This window comes from Anser brachyrhynchus (assembly GCF_964034855.1).
Source record: "Anser brachyrhynchus genome assembly, chromosome: 25".
Classification (NCBI taxonomy): domain Eukaryota; kingdom Metazoa; phylum Chordata; class Aves; order Anseriformes; family Anatidae; genus Anser; species Anser brachyrhynchus.
In genome coordinates this window covers 1,612,470-1,628,681 of record NC_137718.1, presented here as the reverse complement: position 1 = coordinate 1,628,681, position 16,212 = coordinate 1,612,470, and the positions used below count along the sequence as shown (strand labels likewise).

Sequence of the window (16,212 nt, the reverse complement as noted above, 5' to 3'; positions counted from 1 at the left end):
CGGACATCTCAGTGGGGTTTGGGATAATCCGGTGCATTTCGATGGTGGTTGTCTGCGCAGCCCCAGCTTCGGTGCTGCTCTCAGCAAGCCCTGCCTGTGGGGGGATGCTCGCGGTGGGCAAACACCTCCAGCAGGGCTGGGCCCTGCTCGCTCCTCTGCGTCTTCCGATCCACATCTGGCCGGGCTGTCTCCGTGTTCCTCTGTGCTCTGAAAATCACAGGCCAGCATCCCCAAGGAACAGAAATTACAGAAATGCAGTCTGACCGGCACCATGTGAATCACCGCCCATTAGTGGTGTTTTTCCCAAACTCTCCTTTTATAGCTCTCTGTTCGGTCGTGTCAAAGCTGATTTGTTTATAGGGTTTCAGAGATGACGTTTCTCTCCAAAAATGTTTTGTGGAGAAGAATCTTCAGATTGGTTCCCTCCTGCACTGGGTAACATCACCGCTTGGCATGGAGTCGCTGAACTTCAGCTTGTGCAATCCCCAGGCTGGCTGTGCTCTGTTAGAGAGCGCGGACTTGAGAAGCTTTAATATCGTCTGCTGCTTTGTTGTTTCCTCCCAGGATCACTCAGACCACAAGGAATGGCTTAGGCCTAATGCAGGAAGATGCTGTTGGGTTAAAAGTAGCCGTATGGCTCTGCACAACTTGGCACTGGGCACTGCTCCAGGCATCCCTATGCGAGGTGGGGACAGAATTTGTTCCCTTCCAGCATCACCACGGGGCTCCAGCCTCGCTCTAATCCCAGCAAACTTGGACCCTGGTTTAAAGTTACCGTACTGCAGCGCTGCTTTATTCCAAGGCCTCTGGGATGGGCTTTCCTGCTCCCAACCCAAACATCTCATCACGGCTAAAATTAGCACAGGCTCTGACAAAGAAACGCCCAGTGTGCAGGGCTCTGGCCGGCTGGGGGGAGCTCCAGGACAAGCGGGGTGCATTGCGGGGGGAGGCGGCAGGCGGGGACGACGTATTGGAGGTCGTATTTTAAGTATTATATTTTTGGTATTTTAAGGCAAGAAAAGTCTGAATGGAGAACGCGTGGCACTGAGGCCCTGCTAAATCAGAAAGGGCTCCTGCTGCTCCCTGCCCCTTCCCACAGCTCTCTCCTGTCTCTCGGTCTCCTGACCCACTCTCGTGGCCATCTGTGAGTAGGAGAAATGGCCAAACACCCCGAGAAAGGTCTTACAATCAGAGGGGAAAGTTCTGGAGAGCAAGCGGCTCCTCTCCCTCCCTTCTCCCTGGGAAGGCGCCTGCCCCGCGCTGATCCCTTTCTCTCCAGCGTAAGACAACCCACACCGAGATGAAATCATGTCCTCGTTAAAGCTCCTGGCAATGTTCCCACTGACTCGAATAGCACGAGGCAGTCACCCCAGCCCCTTCACTAGCATAAATCAGCGTCGCCTACATTACACCAACAAAAGGTTTGGCCCCGGTTCGACAGAAAATGAGCCCCTGCTCCTTCAGGTTCCCTCCAGCAGGGATGGCTGTGCCGTGCGAGTGCTGGCTGCTGGAGCAGCTTCCCTCCGTGGGAGCAGCCTGGCGGCCCCTCGGCTTGCGGCGCTCACAGCCTGCTTGCTGATCCACCTGAGTTAGTACAGAAAATAAGCCTACAGAGACAATTTTTTACGATTCTGCTTGCCTTGGGCAGCGCCTGGGAAATTTGTGAATAAAGGGAATAAAGATACTAGAACAAAAGGAGAAAGCAACAATTATCCAGCGCTGCAGGAGCTGCAGCCAGCCAGCATCTCCTGGCCATGGCCAATGCTGGGGCTATGTGCCCGCACCCCTGCAGGCACCCAGCGCCCTTGCTGCCATCCCCAGGCATGACCATGGCACCAAAATATTTTGTTGTGTGCGGTGGATAATAACAGCTGAGGGCTGGGTAAGGTCAGAGAAGCCCCAAACTTGATTATAACTGCTCCATCCCTGCCTCCCTCACTGCAGGGTGACTGACAGCGTTATCATGTTATCCCAGCGCATTACAAAGACGTGACGTTGTCCAGCTCCTCTGTGTTGGTCTGTATCTCCTGCCCCTTCTGCATAATTGCCTTGAAATGCCAGGGCTGGTTTATCTTCTTTTTAGATTTTACTGGAAACTGGGAAATGAGCGCGCGGTGCAATATGTGCCATTATTGTCCGTGAGGCTGATTTCTATCTCAGATGCATTTGAGTTATTAGGGGAGGAACCGTCTTGGCGGTGATGGCATTGCCCAAGTGTTTTTCCATGAAGAAATGGCTCTCCAGGGCAGCATGGGGGCCGAGCAGACACGGGTGTGCCGGCCTGGCCTGATGGGGAGTGGAGCCCGGTGGTGCCCACCTCTCACCCCAGCTCCAGCTAAGCCCAGAGGGTCAGCTTTCTGCTTTCTGCTTTCTGCAGCTGGTGGACCTGGGGAGAGTGAAAACTGGGAGCAGGTCCTGAGCACCCCTGGGGGCAAAGCGGGTGCTGTCGGGCTGGAAGTGGCCCCCGAGAGCCACCCAAGCCCTGCACAGCGGACCACCCGGCAGCGTGATCCCCTTCGGCTGCCTGACGGCTCTTGGGGGGTGGTGGGCAAGAAGGCAAAGCCCCCACTGCACGGCCCCCACCTGCAGCTGGACACCTGGGGGCAGAGTGGGTGCTGGGGGCAAGCTGTGCCCATCCCCAAGCCCCCATCCCCAAGCCCCGAGCCCCCATCCCCGAGCCCCTGGCCCCCATTCCCAAGCCCCCATCCCTGAGCCCTGAGCCCCCAGCCCCCAGCCTAGAGCCCCCGTTCCCGTGCCCCCATCCCCGAATCTCGAATCCCGAGCCCCCAGCCCCCAGCCCCATCCCCGAGCCCCCCTTCCCGACCCCATCCCCAAGCCCCCAGCCCCATCCCCGAGCCCGCAGCCCCCCTCCCGGTGCCGCCGCCGCCCCCCACCCTGCGGCAGGCGCCGCCCCCTCCCCTCCCCTCCCTTCCCTTCCCCTCCCCTCCCCTCCCGGCCCCTCCCGGCCCCCCCTCGCCGCTCGCCTTTGTGCAGCCGCCGCTCGCCGCCCGCCGCCGCTCGGCCCCGCGCGGCCCCTCCCGGCCCGGAGCAGCGGGGGGCGCCGGCCCCAGCCCCTCTCCCCCCCCCACCCCGGCGAGCTCAGGTGGGTCCGGGGGAAGGGGGGCACAGCCTCACGCCCCCCAGCATCCCCCCAGCGCCTTTCGGCTGCCCGGCACCGCCTCGGGGGGGCAACCGAGGGGTGCCGGGGTCGTGCCCCCGGGGGTCGCCGTGCGCCGGGGGGGAGCCGTCGGGGCCCGGGGCATCGCCGTGCGCCTCGGGCCGCCCGCATCCCCGGCCCGGCGGCTGCCATGGTAACGGTGCTACCGCGGTCCCCTCGTCCCCTCGTCGCCTGGATCCCGGCCCCCCCCTCCCCCCCCCGGGGGGAGGATGCTCGGGCACGGCCGTGCCCACCGGAGACCACCGTGGGCACACCCTGGGCGCGCGTGGCCCCCGCCGGTGCTCGCCGGGCTCCGTGGGGATGGTGGGGACAGGGGAGGGGGCTGCGCCCCGCTGGCAGCGTTTGGGTGATGTTGGTAAATATTTCGGTAACGCCGTGGCGGTGGTAAACAGCTGGGCGCGTTATCCCGGGAAGGCGTGCGGGAGGAGAGGGAGAGCGTGGCGCTCCGGGTGTGTAATTAGCGCTTGGTGAACGAAGGAACAGACGTCGGAGGCCATGCGGTGGAACTCGGATCTTGCAGGAATATCGCCGTGGGAGGGAAAGTGACAGGTGGTTTGTGGGGTTGTGAGTGAGCCGTGCGGCGTGGCAGGGCGGCCCCCCGGGAAAGCCGAGCGTGGATTAGGACGTGGAGCAATCCCCGGCACGCGTTTGGGCCAGCCCGCGGTGCTCGGAGGTGCCGCTGGCTCCCACTGGGATTTTCAGTCCCAAGGGTGCTTTCGCTCCCGGCTGGAGATGGAGGTGGCTCCGGAGTGCCGTCTGGGTGCTGTGTTCAGAGGCAGCACGGGGTGGAGATATGGGAGCGCGCGAGGGAAAGCTGCCAGCACGGAGCGCGGCCGCGGCAGCGCCAGGCCACCTGTTGCAGCCTGCTCGCCGGGCGGCCAGCAAACACCCCGTGCCCACGGGACGTGGCGCTGCCCGCGTCTTCCTCTCGTGAGGCTCGCGTTTCACGGCCCTGCTTGGAGCTGAGCTCCTTTCCTGAGGCTTGCGAGGAGTCGTGCTTTTGTCGGGAGGTGAGACTTCATGGTGAGGACAGCTCCCAGTAAGGTAAGCGGGGGGCTGTGTGTGTAGCTGTTCCCCTGTGTTTGCCTTTTGGGATGTTTGTGTGTTTCCAGGTTGTAAAAGAGCCTCCAGGCCCTGCAGCTGTCGTGTACCCGAGCATGGGGAGGGCACTGGGGTGTGCGGGGACGTCCTGTGGGGTGGCCGTGCCTCGGCTGCCCCTCATGGTGCTTGTCGGTGGTGGTTCCTGGTTGGAACAGCATCCAGGAGCAGGTCGCCCCACAGAAAACACCCCTTATTTGATGCTCAGCTGATGGTGGGAGCACTGTGGATGCATGGGAGCTTGGAATAGTTCTCTTGGGCTGTTCTTGCGGTGCTTGGTGGTGATCTGGACTTCTCTCAGCACCGGGAGCCACCAGGTCACCTCCGCCTCGACACACCAGCTTGGCGAGTGGAGCCTGGGCTCCAGCCGGGTGTGCCGCGGCACGGGGCAGGGACATTTGCAAACTGGAGCTTTATGGCACCTGCTGATCTAAGCAAACGAGGAGCCAGCAGGCGGGAGGAGGCGGCTGTTGCTCAGCTGGCGCTGAGGGCTTTCCCTGCCGGCAGCCATTAGCAGCCTCACTGCGCTGGAGGCTGCTCTCAAACGCAGGGCGAGCGGAGCCGCTGGCGAGCCTGCTCCTGTCGCCTGGGGAAACGGCTCAGCGTGCTGGGGGCTGCGAGCGAGCCCCGTAACAGGCACGTGGATTTGTCCAGCAGTCCCTGATGCTTTGGGGCAAACCGCCCCGGGGCTGGAAGAAACCCTCCAGGAGGCAAGTTCGGCACCGAGGTGTGGGTGAGGGACGGAGCACGGGGTGCGGGCTGAGCCTTGGTTAGCTGTGTTCAGTGATCCCCTATGAGCGTGTGTTTTTGTGAGGTCAGGGTGGGTCCCTGGGGGTCTGCATGAGTCTCGTTCAGCCAGAGCAGGGCTGAAGTTTGGGTTCCTGGGGCTCCTGGAGAGGGTTTTCTTTGAATATCCTCCGCCTTGGGGCGGTGCCCCAGATGCACGAGGGATAACCTGATGTTAGTCGGGTCGGTTGTGTCTTCTACCTGGCCAGCCTTTGAATCGGCAGCAAATCTGGGAAGTGCTGTCCGTGCTGGCATGGTGGGGGCAGAAAATCCTCCTTCCCTCTCATTTAGGAGCGAGGCACAACAACAGGCACATTAATAGCCAGATTGATGCTGACGTGAAATGGCAGAAGAGCACATCGATGCGTAGCTGGAAATGTCCATTCACACATGCACACTCCTCAACGCTCCAGGCAACCGAGCGCTGCTGCCACGGTCTTGGGGGCTTTGCACAGAAACTGGAGATCTTAACTAGGTCTGATCTCCAGGAGGTGCCCTCGGGGCTCCTGACGGAAGGAGGCTGCCCAGCGTTAGGCTGTGATCGCTGAGACTTGACAGGGCTGATCTCTGCAAAACAATGGAAAGGGAAAGGGTGCTTCAAGACGCAAGACCATTACAAATTCACCTGCCTTGCTCTGGCACGATTTGCAGTGCTTCGGAGAACTCATCAGGAGGGACCGGGTCCCTCTGCCTGGATTTCCCCCCTCTCCTCCCCCTCGCACACACAGCACACACGCGGGCAGTGCCCAGACGACGTGCAGAATGGCGAGGAGGGGTTCTCCAGAAGCAGGAGGCTGCGGGCAGTGGCTGTGCCCCACATGGAGCGAGGCAGGCTGGCTGCAGGCTCGGCGAGGAGGCAGCAGGCCGGGGAAGCCTCCGGCCAGCTCCGGTGCCTGGGAGCTGCTCCCAGCCCTGGGAGCCTCTCCCAAATGCCTGGTGTCCTCCTCCTGCCCCGTCTGCGTCCTCATATACCGCCGGGCTCACAAGAGCACCTCGTGTCTCCCCCTGCCCCAAGCAGAGCCCTGCTGCTGCCAAAAGCTGAGGATGCCCCCGCCTGCAGAGCTTGGCTGAGCCCCCGGAGCACTGCTGGCCCCATAGGGGTGGGGATAGGAGATTGGAGGGGGGGGGCAATATTTTGTTTTCCCCATTAAAACTGCTGACTGGGCCAGGGCGGGAGGGCAGGAGAGCTCTGGGCACCGCTGCCCCGCTTCCTGTGCCGCTCTGCCTCCCTGCTTTACAGCCGATCGCAGTTTTAAGAGGAAAAAAACATGTTTTGATTCAAGTCACGTGCCGAGCGCCGCGCTCCCCGGTCACAGTGGTTTGTACGGGCGCCTTGGTGCTTTGTTTGGCGGCTGCAAACTTGGGGTCAGTAACGGGGGGGATGCAGTGCCGCGTGCCGGGGAGCGGGGCTGTGCAGCCACCCCTTGTGCAGTGCCTGCTGTCCTGCTGCCCCTCTGCTGGGGCACAGCGGGGTTTGGCCACGAGCAGCGGCTCCGTGCCCCGAGCGCTTCAGGCTGAAGGCAAACCCCGTGCAGTGTTTGCTTTTCTCGCTTTGCTTCAGCTTCACAAAAAAAAAAAAAAAAAAAAAAAAAAAGTGGGTGGGCCAGCTTGAAACAACCCCAAAAACCTGTGACGTTTCACAAAGCATATGCTGCCTTGGAGGAGAAGCGGGCTCATCTGCACTCCAGAATGCCGTGTTTGTTTTTCTGGCGAGGACACTGCCAGGCCCGACGGTTAGCTCGCGTGGAGCTAAGTTTTAGCGTGCAGAAGTGTGTGAGCTGCAAGAACCGAGTTAGCAAAACAAAGAACATATGTGTGCTGTGCGCTTGGCTTGGCGAAAAGCTCAGCTCGGCTGCACTGAGCTCGAGAAGCCAAAAAGCGAGCAGGGGACTGACAGCAGCGCCTGTGCCTGGCCCCCCCTCGGCACGGCCCCTCGGTGCGCGCACAGCCTGCTGCCAGGTGGTGCCTGGCTTGGCACGGGCCGCCCGGGCAGAAAACAGTTAAAGGACGTGAGATAAAGGCCGTAGGAAAATGTGCAACCAGAAGTTACTGTATCACCAGCTGTTGGGCTCTTTGTACGCGTTTCTAAAACCTGGTAATTATCCAGCATTACGTGCCTGGGCGAGCGAGGGGGATTGCCTGGGCAGAGGCAGCCAGCGGCACGCTCCGGCGGCAGCGCAGCCCCGCGCCGCACAATGGCAGCGGCAGCTGCAGGCAGGGGAAATGAAAGCCTCCAGCGTTCAGATAAAGCACATTTGCTTCAAAATGACAGGACACGGAAAGGGAGGGAAGGACGTGAATTATCATGGGAAGCGACTCGGTACGGTGAATAAATGGGGTTGTGGAAACGTGCTCCCTGCCTCGGCGGGGCCAGGGGCTGCTTCCAAGGTGGGAGGGCTGGTGGGGGTCCTGCAGGGCTCCTGGGGGTCCTCAAACAGTGCGATGGGGACCACAGAGGGTCCGGGGGACCGTGGTGCCCATGGAGCCCCAGCTGCCTGCCACCCCTCTGACAGCTGGGGGGGCTGGGACAGAGCTTGGGTCAGGCTCTGGAGGGGCTGAAGGGATCCGCATCCGCTAGCTCGCTGAATTCCTGCTGTCGAGGGCCCCTTCCTTATCGGAGCTCATCCAACACGGCAGCTGCAGCGGCTCAGCAGCGTGCGGTGCTATCGGTGCTGCGCAGGGCCCCGATAACCCCGTCCTGCCCGCGCCAGCAGCGAGCCCTCCGCATGTCTGCCCGTGCCCCACACCATGTATGGCCACCGCGCCCGGCACCGTGCGCAGGGAGCTGGCACCAGGCCCACCCCGGTGCTTTAGGGTGGCCCCAGCTCCGTGTCCCCCAGCACACAGCGTGGTGGCCCCTCTATGCTTTGCACCCGTGGGTGCCCCCCTGACACTCCCTGGCTTCTCGGTGGGAAGCAAGAGCGCAGCGAAGCCGCACCGCTGGGGGCTTGGTGACCACCTGGCAGCCACAAAACGCAGACAAACACACAGGTGAGCGGCTGCAGGTGGTCGGGGAGGCAGGGCCAGACCTACCTCTGCCCTCCTGGTCTCGGTCCCTCGCAGGAGCTGCATCCATGGAGCCGAGGCCACGGCAGAGCCCAGGGGTGCAGGGTGCTGTCTTGGCAGCTCTGTGTTTTCTGAGCCCCTGTGGGGCTGTGGGTCCTCAGTGTCCCCCAGAAGTCTGGGGGGCAATGCTCAGCACCTCCTGGCCCCGCGCAAGGCACAGCAGGTCTGTGCTGGTGAAGGGACGGGGACAGGCTGTGCCGTCAGGCAGGGCCCGGGTTATTTACGGGCCCTCCTTGCTGCCGCAGGTGAGCGCGGGGAGCTGGGGGGCAAGCGCAGCCACGAGCTAGCTATCAAGGGTCACAGGCCTCATTGTAGGAAGGTAATTGCTATGCTAATTGGCATAAATTAAAACATGCTCCGAGTGAAGGACGCAGCCTTGACCTTGATGGGGAGATCGCAGCCCCCCTGCTCGCCCCATCGCGTGCGACACAACCTTGAGCCGGTGCTGGCAGCTGTGCCACGAGCAGGGCCAGCGCCTCGGGGTTCCTGCTGCAGCCCCGGCAGCACAGAGGCTGCTCAAAATGCAGCACAGGTCCCGCACAAAATGACGGTCTGCCTGCCTGCTGCAGCCCTTCCCAGCACATCCTTTGCCCCCCATGAGCCTCAGTGCCCTGGGGTGGCCGGGGCACAGCTGTGGCACCCAGGGTTGGGGCTGCTGGGTGTTTCTCATTCTCCCCATCCCCGCTGGTGGCAGGGGGGGCTCAGCCCAGGGCTTCTCCCTCGCAGTCGGGCACACGTTGCCTGCAGCCCTTCCCGTGCGCCCTTGTGCCCCATCTCCTGCAGGTGCTGACCCCGCTCTCCCCTCTCTCGCAGCAGCCATGGACGCGGCGCTGATCGTCCTGTGCTCCCTGCTGGTGCCGGCGGCCATGGCAGATGGTGGGTACCGGTGCCTCTGGGTGCCAGAAAACTCAGCAGAAACCTGCTGGGGCAATTGCTGGGTCAGAGGGGGGGTGGTGTGGGGCAGCACAGAGCCTTGCCATGAGCAGGAGGCAGCACAGAGCCCTGCCATGGAGCAGAAGGGCGGTGCTGGGTGCAGGGGCTGAGCCGGGAGGCTTGCTCACCCCACAGTGTGCTCGCCTTACACTCTTTGTCTGGTTATTTCCAGTGGGCACCCAGGAGAAGGAGGAAGACCCCTTTAACTACGGTGAGCATCGCCATGCTGGCAGGGATGCGCACGTGTGTGCCATGGGGAGCAGAAGCTGCTGTCCCTCCCCTGAACCTGGCAGAAACGGGTCTCTCTGTCTCCTCCCGCAGATTACCAAAGCCTGAGGATCGGCGGGCTGGTGTTTGCCGTGGTCCTGTTCACCGTTGGCATCCTGCTTATCCTCAGTGAGCTGGGGAGCGGGGCTCGGGGGAGGGCTGGGGCAGCCGTCGGGAAAGGCCGTGGCCCAGTCCCACTTGGCCTCGCTGACGGTGTTTCTCTCCTCTTGCAGGCAGGAGGTGCAGGTGCAGTTTTAACCAGAAGCCCAGGTGAGTGAGGGCAGCATCCCTCCTTGGTGAATCTCTGCCCCGTGCCCAGCTCATCCCAGGAGCACCCCGGGTGGGATGGGTGCCCCCTGCGAGCATCGCTTTGGGTGCCTGGTGCCCAGCACGCAGGGACGCCCCGCTGCACAGCTCCCGGGTGGGAAAGCAGCAGTTTGTGCTCCTGGGCACCTTCCTCAGCATCCCTCATGCCCCAGGGGATGGGCTGCTGGTCCCAGCTGCCCTCACTGTGCTCCTGTCCTTGCAGAGCTCCGGGGGATGAAGAGGCTCAGGCGGAGAACTTGATTGCCTCAAACGGTAAGGCTCCTGGTCCGTGTGCTGTGCAGCTGCATGGCACCGGCTGCTGGCCGAGCACCCAGCCCTGGGCAGGGGGGTTGTCCTCGGCCAGGCTCCGCAGCCCCTCTGCTCTTCCCTTTGCAGCAACGGGAGCACAGAAAGCAGAGAACTGAACCAGAGCCATGCGGTGAGTCCCAGCACGGGTGGGGGCACCGGGGCTGTCACAGCCGGGGCTGCGCATGGGGGGCTGCTGCAGGGCCCCCCGTCTGCTCTGTGCAGCTCAGCATCCCCAGCATGGGGCTGGGGCAGGGAACTGTGCGGTGCTGCTGAGCCCCAGGTTCTGCAAGGCCTGGGCAGCACGGCAGGAAAAGGAAGCATCTGCCCGGATTTTCCTTAGCAGCACATTTCCTTCCATTGTACTCTCCCACCGCCGAGCGGTTTTATTTTTAGGGCTTCTAGAGAGCTGGGTGCAAACCCCCGAGGGCATTTCGCCTCCTGCCTGCCCAAGGACCCTGCAGCCCGAGTTTCTCCGAGCTCCTGGGCTGCGGTCTGCTTTTGGAGAGGGGCCGAACGTGGAGCCCGCGGTGGCAGGAGAGTGTGGGTCGCTGGGGGATGCGGTGCTGCCGCCGGCCTCACTCGCTGCCGTCCTCCCCGCGCAGACCCAGCGACCCGAGGACAGACGCTCGGACTGCAGACACCAACTGCCTGCAAGGAAACTGACCCCACAGCACCAGGTCCCCCCAGGGAGATGCGGCGCTGCTGTGCCCGTGTTACCCTCCGTACTTCCACACCAGATCTCTGCCTCCCAGCCTGACCAAGCTCCCCTCGTCCTGTGCCTCCAGTGCTGTGTGACGTTCCTGTAAGGTGATCGTTGCCTCTAGGGCTCCTTGTTGCCGATGTTGTAATAGTGATTTCTCCTCACCTTTCTCGTGCTGTGAGTGTGATGGGGCTGGGTGCGGGCAGGAGATGTCCCCGGCCAGCCCGTGTTCCCTCTGGTTTGCCTCTCGGAGCCGGGCTGGCCACCCACATCCTGCCCCTGGCGACCTGCCCAGGGACCACCGAGGGGCCGAGCAGCCTCCGGGGGTTTGTGGAGCACCTCTGGGGTGCTGCAGAAATTCCCCTGCTCCGTCCCGAGCCTGGGCACAGGAGCTGCAGGGCATGGAGAGCCCTGGGGCTGTGCCTGGAGCCCGGTGCCACGCATGGACCAAGCCCCTCGGGCAGCCCCTGTCCCCCTGCCCAGACCAGGGGGGCTGCCGAGGGCTGGTGCGTGGTGGTGCCGGTGCTGGGCACCATCCCCCTGGTGGACCAGTCCAGCAGCATTTTGGGGCTTTTCCAGCTTTCTGTGGGCTGCATTGGGAGCAGCAGCAAGCAGCCTGCCCCGCATGGTGCTGCTGCCCTGCTGCACGTTGTGGCTCAGCAATAATCCTGCAGGCACCCAGGGGTGATTCCGGGGCTCAGCTCTGCTGGGACACCTTGGTGCCGGGCGTGAGGCAGGGGGAGCCTCCTGGTGCGGCCCTGTCCCATCTGCTCAGCACCCTCCATCCCTGGCCAGGACCATGCTGTAGGGGCAGGATGCTGCTCAGAGCATGCGAAGCCGCTGGGGGGGGCAGAGGGGGCTGTGAAATCCCCCGGCACGGGGTCACCGTGAGCGAGGGTGGAAAACCAGCATGAACCAGCTCCTCACCCCAGCTCTGCTCTGCGTGCCACGGGATGGAGCTGGGCGGGCTGAGCCGCCCCCAGGGCTCGGCACAAACACGGCTGAAACAAAGCCCTGTCTGTGGCAGCAAGGGGCAGCGGCATTTCCCCCGGTGCTGAGGCCCAGGACATGGCTGCCTGCATCACTGCTGCATTTGTCCCTTAGCAGTGGTGCTGTCAGCACGCCGGGACAAGGCTCTCCTCCTCCGGGAGGCTTTGCGAGGGGTTCTGGAGGTGCTGTGGGTGGGCTCTGTCCCTCTGTGCTGTCACATCCCCTGGTGGCACCGGGGACGGGGAGCACGCTCCATCCCCTCCGTGCAAGGCAGAGGGACTGTGTCCTGTGTACCTTGTCCCTTCCATCCCGCTGCCACCCAGAGCCTCTGCTCCCCCCATCTCTGTGCTGCTCCCCAGCCGCAGCCCCCTCCGTGCCCCCAGCCCCCAGTGTTGCTGTGTGCGTGTCCCGGTGTCGGTGTTGGAGTGACCGTGGTGTCCGTGGCGTGCCGTCGGTGTTAACACGAAACAAAGCAAACCCCGTGGTGTGTGCAAACGGCAATACCCTGACTGTTGTGAAATAAACCGAGCTACCGTGTTTCCTTCCGAGCGGGAGCGCGTGCTGCTGTGGGAAGGGACGGGTGTGTTCGCTGCTGTCAGCCGAGGGGGCAAGGAATAAAACTTGGTTTCTACCTGTGCCTGGCTGCGTAGTCTGCAGGGGGGAACGGGGCAGGGGCAGCCCTGGGGTGTGAGGGGTTGGGAAATGGGGTGCAGGGGGGGCTGTCCATGCGGGGGGCACTTGGGTTTCATGCAAGTTTGGGCCAGCAGCCACATGGGCAGCGTGGGGAGAAAGGCAGGGCGCAGCTCTGCCCGTCCCCGCGGGGAAGGAGCCGGGCACGGAGAGCCGGGTCCCTTCCCACGCTGTCCCCCAGTGCCGCCAGCCTGGCTCCTGGGTGGGGGCAGTGGCAGCGCCCCCCCCCACCCCGGGCAGCACAGACAGGGCTTTGTGCTCGGGGCTGTCGCAGCTCCCTCAGTGCCGTGCTCCTTTCTGCAGCCAGCAGCACTTTTAACAATGGCCAGAGGCCGGGCGAAGGCAGCGCATGAGCAGCAAGCCAGCCCCGAGGGACGCGGGCACAGAGCGCCCTTGTCCTGCCTGCTGGGCACTTCCTGCTGGTGAGGCTCTGAGCTGAGCAGTGCCTCGGCTTCGTGGCACCAGGGATGCTCGGAGGGCCCCACGTGCACCCTCCTGGGGCCTGGCTTCTCCCCAAGGTGTGGGGACGGGCTGGGGCTGGGGCACTCCACGCCAAGCAGCGTGGGTGCGTGACTCCTGCATGCCGATTTCGGGAGGAGGGTAAACTGGATCGAGCAGCCTGCTGCCTGCCGGAGGCCGGGGCTGGCCCAGCCGGCGAGGGGTGCAGCATCCTGGCACGGGCATCGCCGTGCTGCAGCCAGGCCACCCGGGATGGCTCGGTGCTGGCTGGGGAGCGCTGACCCGGCTGCTGCGGGGACCTGGCACGCCGGGCACGCTGCCCACTTCTCCCCAGCAAAGCTCAGTCCCACCCAGCCCTTCCCTCTGCCCCGTGCTGGCTCTCACCTCCGCAGCAGGAGGGCAGCCCGGCTGGCCTGATGCTTGGGAAGCGGGGCAGGGCGCGCTGCTCCCCTCCCGGCTGGCACAGGGACACTCCGATCCTGGGCTGGCACCGTGGGCGCACCCCCTGCCTGCCCCCCTCCCCTCCTGGGCCTCCCTCCCCAGGGTGGGCGGGAGCCCCGTGCCTCCCCGCGTGACTGCGATAAACATTACACCGAGGCCGTTAATGTTTAATGAGGTTTGTCTCCCAATTAACGCGCTTCCCCCTGGGTGCCCGCTCCCAGAGCGAGACGCCCGCCGGACGGCACGCTGACATGATGGGTGACGGTAAGGGTGCCGGGGGCCGCAGGGGGGGTAGCACGCAGCACCCTGCCCAGCCACCCGGCAGGATCGGGCACATCGCAGTGCGAGGAGCGGGGCTGGGCCCTCCTGATTTCAGGGCTGGGGGGGCTATGGCTGAAAATGGGGGGAGATGCGGGGATGGATCCCCAGAGTCCTGCAGGATCGGCTTCCCAGGGGGATTTCTCCGGCCAAAGTGCCCCTCGCAAAGATGTGCCAGCAGGTAAGGTGGCCCACGCGGTGACACGCAGCCTTCAGGAGGATGAGGCTGCTGGTGAGGAGGAAGGCTGCCAGAGAAGGTGGCAGCTTGGGGGCTGCTCTGTGCTCCGGAGAGGCGCCACTGCCCCGTGCAGCCTGGGCAAACAGCGACCGCTTTCTGCTAACCATCGAGCCGGGTCCCTGAGCACAGCTTCACCCGGAGCTCAGGACCCGTGCACCCTGCAAATGCGTCCTGCGAACGCACGGTGAGCTTCGAGTTCGCTGGGGTGACACCCGGAATTTGGGAATCCTTTTCTGGCTCGGCTGAACCTGGAGGAAATCAGAGCGCTCTTCCTCGCAGCCCTCGCTCCTCGTCCTTCCCACCTCACCGCCCCGTCCAGGTGCCCGCTGCGAGCCCGGCCCAGGCTCTGGCTCCCACTGGGCTCTCTCCTCTCTTCCAGAGCAAGCACCCGAGCAGGGCCTGGACAGGTTCAGCTACGGTAAGTGCGAGCCGGGCGGCCGGGGGCTGCAGCCCACCTCCCACCTCCCCAGGCTGACCCCGGCGGCTCTCCTCCCCCCCAGACTATGAGACCATCCGCAACGGGGGGCTGATCTTCGCCGTCGTGGCGTTTGTCATCGGGCTCCTCATCATCCTCAGTAAGTGCCTTGGGAGGGCTGGGTGCCCTCCTGGTGCTGCTCCCCTGCGGGGACCCTCCCTCACCTCCCTCCTCGGGGTGCTGGCCCTGCCCCCCCACGCCAGGGCTGGGGACCCTCCGCAGCCCGAAACGCCTGCGAAATTTCCACCGGGGCACGTTCCCAACAGAAAGCGAGTTGGGAAGGAGACCACATAAATATTTAGAGTTTCTCTGCCAGCGTCAAGGCTTTCAGAGGGAAGGTCAGTAATTAAAAATAGCAGAGAAAACTCTGACATTCCCAGAGTGAGAAACCAGCTTTCCCAGAGCCCTCAGCCCTCGGCAGCTCCCCGGGGGATGTGGTGCCAGGCGTGCGGGGCTCCTGCAAACCGCCCCTGCTGCCTGCATCACCCCCTGCGGGCTTCCAGCAGCGTGCAGGGACGTTGTTGAAGAGTTTTGGGGAGAAATATAGAATAACCACCTGCGTCTGCAACCACAGGGGCAGCTTGGGGAGATGCATGGGCACCCAGGAGAGTGCTCGGGCTCTGCTGGGGAGCACTGGGGGGCCAGGAGGCAGCACGTGGGGTCGGCACCGCCCAGCACTGGGCTGTGGGTGCTGTGCAGGGGGCCAGCCCCGGCGCGGAGGCAGAGGGACAGCCCGCAGGAGGCAGAGCTGGTGGTCCCAGCGGGGGGACAGCCCCGGGAGCAGCACCGCTTCGGGGGGGTTTCGGGGGGGAGCTGGGGCAGGGGCTGCAGCCACGAGAGGCCTCAGCTGCTCCTCTTGCCCCCAGGCCAGCGGTTCCACTGCGGAGGGAAGAAGAAGAGGAGGTGGGTATGGTTTTAGGTCGGCCTCACCCTTGGCTCACCCTCCCTGCGTCTCAGCCACGTCGCCCCGTGTAACGCCTCTCCCCTTGCTTTTTGCTCCGCAGACAAGGAAACGAGGAGGACCTGTAGCTGCAGGTAGGCCGCAGGAGATGCTGCGGGCTGGCAGCCGGGCTCCCCGGGGCTGCCAGGGCTGGGGGTGATGCTGGGAGCCCCGCGAGGCTTCGAGGAAATGCCCATGTGGGCGTCTGGCTCAGGAGGAGAGGAGCCAGGACGCGCCGTAACCTCCCACTCCCTCCGGTTTCAGAGCTGCCACGATGCCGTGGAAGGAGAGCTTGGTCCGAGGCAGAGCTGTCCTTGCCAAGGGCCACCCCTTGCCCCGCTCCAGTGCCTCCGCCATTCCCCTGCTCACCCCGGGCGAGGCCGGGACGCAAATTGCCCTCGTGCTTTCCCCTCCGTCAGATCCTGCGAGTGTTTCGTGGCTAATAAAGTTCCAGCTGAGAGAGGTTAAACTTTGTGCCCCAGGCGTTTGGGCCGCCCACTCTCCTGGCCCAGCACCAACGCCCTGCGGGCATCTTCCACCATGCAGAGCCAGCACGGGTCCCTGCTGGTCCCTCTGCACCCCGGCGGCACGAAGGGGCTGGCTCTTGGTTTCCTTGGTTCGTGTCGGGTCCCGCAGAGGGGGGGGGGACGTCCCTGTTCCCGGCCACCTGGGTGGCTTTGACGAAACGTCCCCGTTGCGTGAGTGTGGGCGGTGGGTGCCCAAATCCTGCCCTTCTCCTGGGGTGCCCAGCCCGAGCCACGCAGGCTGTGGGCACACGCGGGCACGAGCTGGGTGCGAGGGGCTCGGGGCGCGCCTGTTCCTCTCGGAGCGCTCGAGCTGGGCACGGGAGGGGGGGGGGGGGGGGCGTTTCTGCCTCCGGATCTTTGGCTTCGCAGCCCAAAACCGAGCAACGTCTCCTGCAGCTGGGTGCTGAGGAGGAGGGAATCCCAGCGCCGTGGGCACGGAGCCCCGCAGCCGGCAGCACACGGCGGACACCTGGCGGCGGGCGGTGCGCGGC

The 16,212-nt window shown here is 64.1% G+C and overlaps 2 protein-coding genes across 8 annotated transcripts; both read left to right on the top strand.

Moving 5' to 3' along the window:
- Nucleotides 1-2,946: 2,946 nt before the first annotated feature.
- FXYD6 (FXYD domain containing ion transport regulator 6) lies at nucleotides 2,947-12,266 on the top strand. 6 transcript variants are annotated; one of them, XM_080567663.1, is made up of 8 exons: nucleotides 2,947-3,103; nucleotides 8,945-9,004; nucleotides 9,234-9,272; nucleotides 9,383-9,457; nucleotides 9,562-9,598; nucleotides 9,858-9,907; nucleotides 10,031-10,073; nucleotides 10,546-12,266. In XM_080567663.1, the coding sequence occupies exons 2-7, from the start codon at nucleotides 8,947-8,949 to the stop codon at nucleotides 10,057-10,059; spliced, it is 288 nt and encodes a 95-aa protein (XP_080423789.1). In that variant the 5' UTR covers nucleotides 2,947-3,103; nucleotides 8,945-8,946; the 3' UTR covers nucleotides 10,060-10,073; nucleotides 10,546-12,266. The 6 variants fall into 6 exon arrangements, with proteins under 6 accessions (XP_080423789.1, XP_080423787.1, XP_080423791.1 ...); XM_080567661.1 differs by having other exon boundaries at nucleotides 2,951-3,103; nucleotides 8,942-9,004; XM_080567665.1 differs by lacking the exon at nucleotides 2,947-3,103 and adding an exon at nucleotides 3,801-4,188 and having other exon boundaries at nucleotides 8,942-9,004.
- Nucleotides 12,267-12,583: 317 nt separating this feature from the next.
- Nucleotides 12,584-15,663, top strand: FXYD2 (FXYD domain containing ion transport regulator 2). 2 transcript variants are annotated; one of them, XM_080567667.1, is made up of 6 exons: nucleotides 12,584-13,487; nucleotides 14,159-14,197; nucleotides 14,280-14,354; nucleotides 15,121-15,157; nucleotides 15,259-15,289; nucleotides 15,459-15,663. In XM_080567667.1, exons 1-5 carry the CDS (start codon nucleotides 13,394-13,396, stop codon nucleotides 15,281-15,283), a joined length of 270 nt encoding a protein of 89 aa, XP_080423793.1. In that variant the 5' UTR covers nucleotides 12,584-13,393; the 3' UTR covers nucleotides 15,284-15,289; nucleotides 15,459-15,663. The 2 variants fall into 2 exon arrangements, with proteins under 2 accessions (XP_080423793.1, XP_080423792.1); XM_080567666.1 differs by lacking the exon at nucleotides 12,584-13,487 and adding an exon at nucleotides 13,557-13,722.
- Nucleotides 15,664-16,212: the final 549 nt, after the last annotated feature.

Excerpts from the sequence above, each read along its gene's own strand:
- FXYD6 (XM_080567660.1), top strand. The coding sequence starts at position 7,328 with ATGACAGGACACGGAAAGGGAGGGAAGGACGTGAATTATCATGGGAAG. Across the intron at positions 9,599-9,857 it reads AGTTTTAACCAGAAGCCCAG|AGCTCCGGGGGATGAAGAGG; the intron begins GTGAGTGAGGGC and ends CTGTCCTTGCAG. Across the intron at positions 9,908-10,030 it reads GAACTTGATTGCCTCAAACG|CAACGGGAGCACAGAAAGCA; the intron begins GTAAGGCTCCTG and ends TTCCCTTTGCAG.
- FXYD2 (XM_080567666.1), top strand. The coding sequence starts at position 13,623 with ATGGGGGGAGATGCGGGGATGGATCCCCAGAGTCCTGCAGGATCGGCT. Across the intron at positions 14,198-14,279 it reads CCTGGACAGGTTCAGCTACG|ACTATGAGACCATCCGCAAC; the intron begins GTAAGTGCGAGC and ends CCTCCCCCCCAG. Across the intron at positions 15,158-15,258 it reads GGAGGGAAGAAGAAGAGGAG|ACAAGGAAACGAGGAGGACC; the intron begins GTGGGTATGGTT and ends TTTGCTCCGCAG.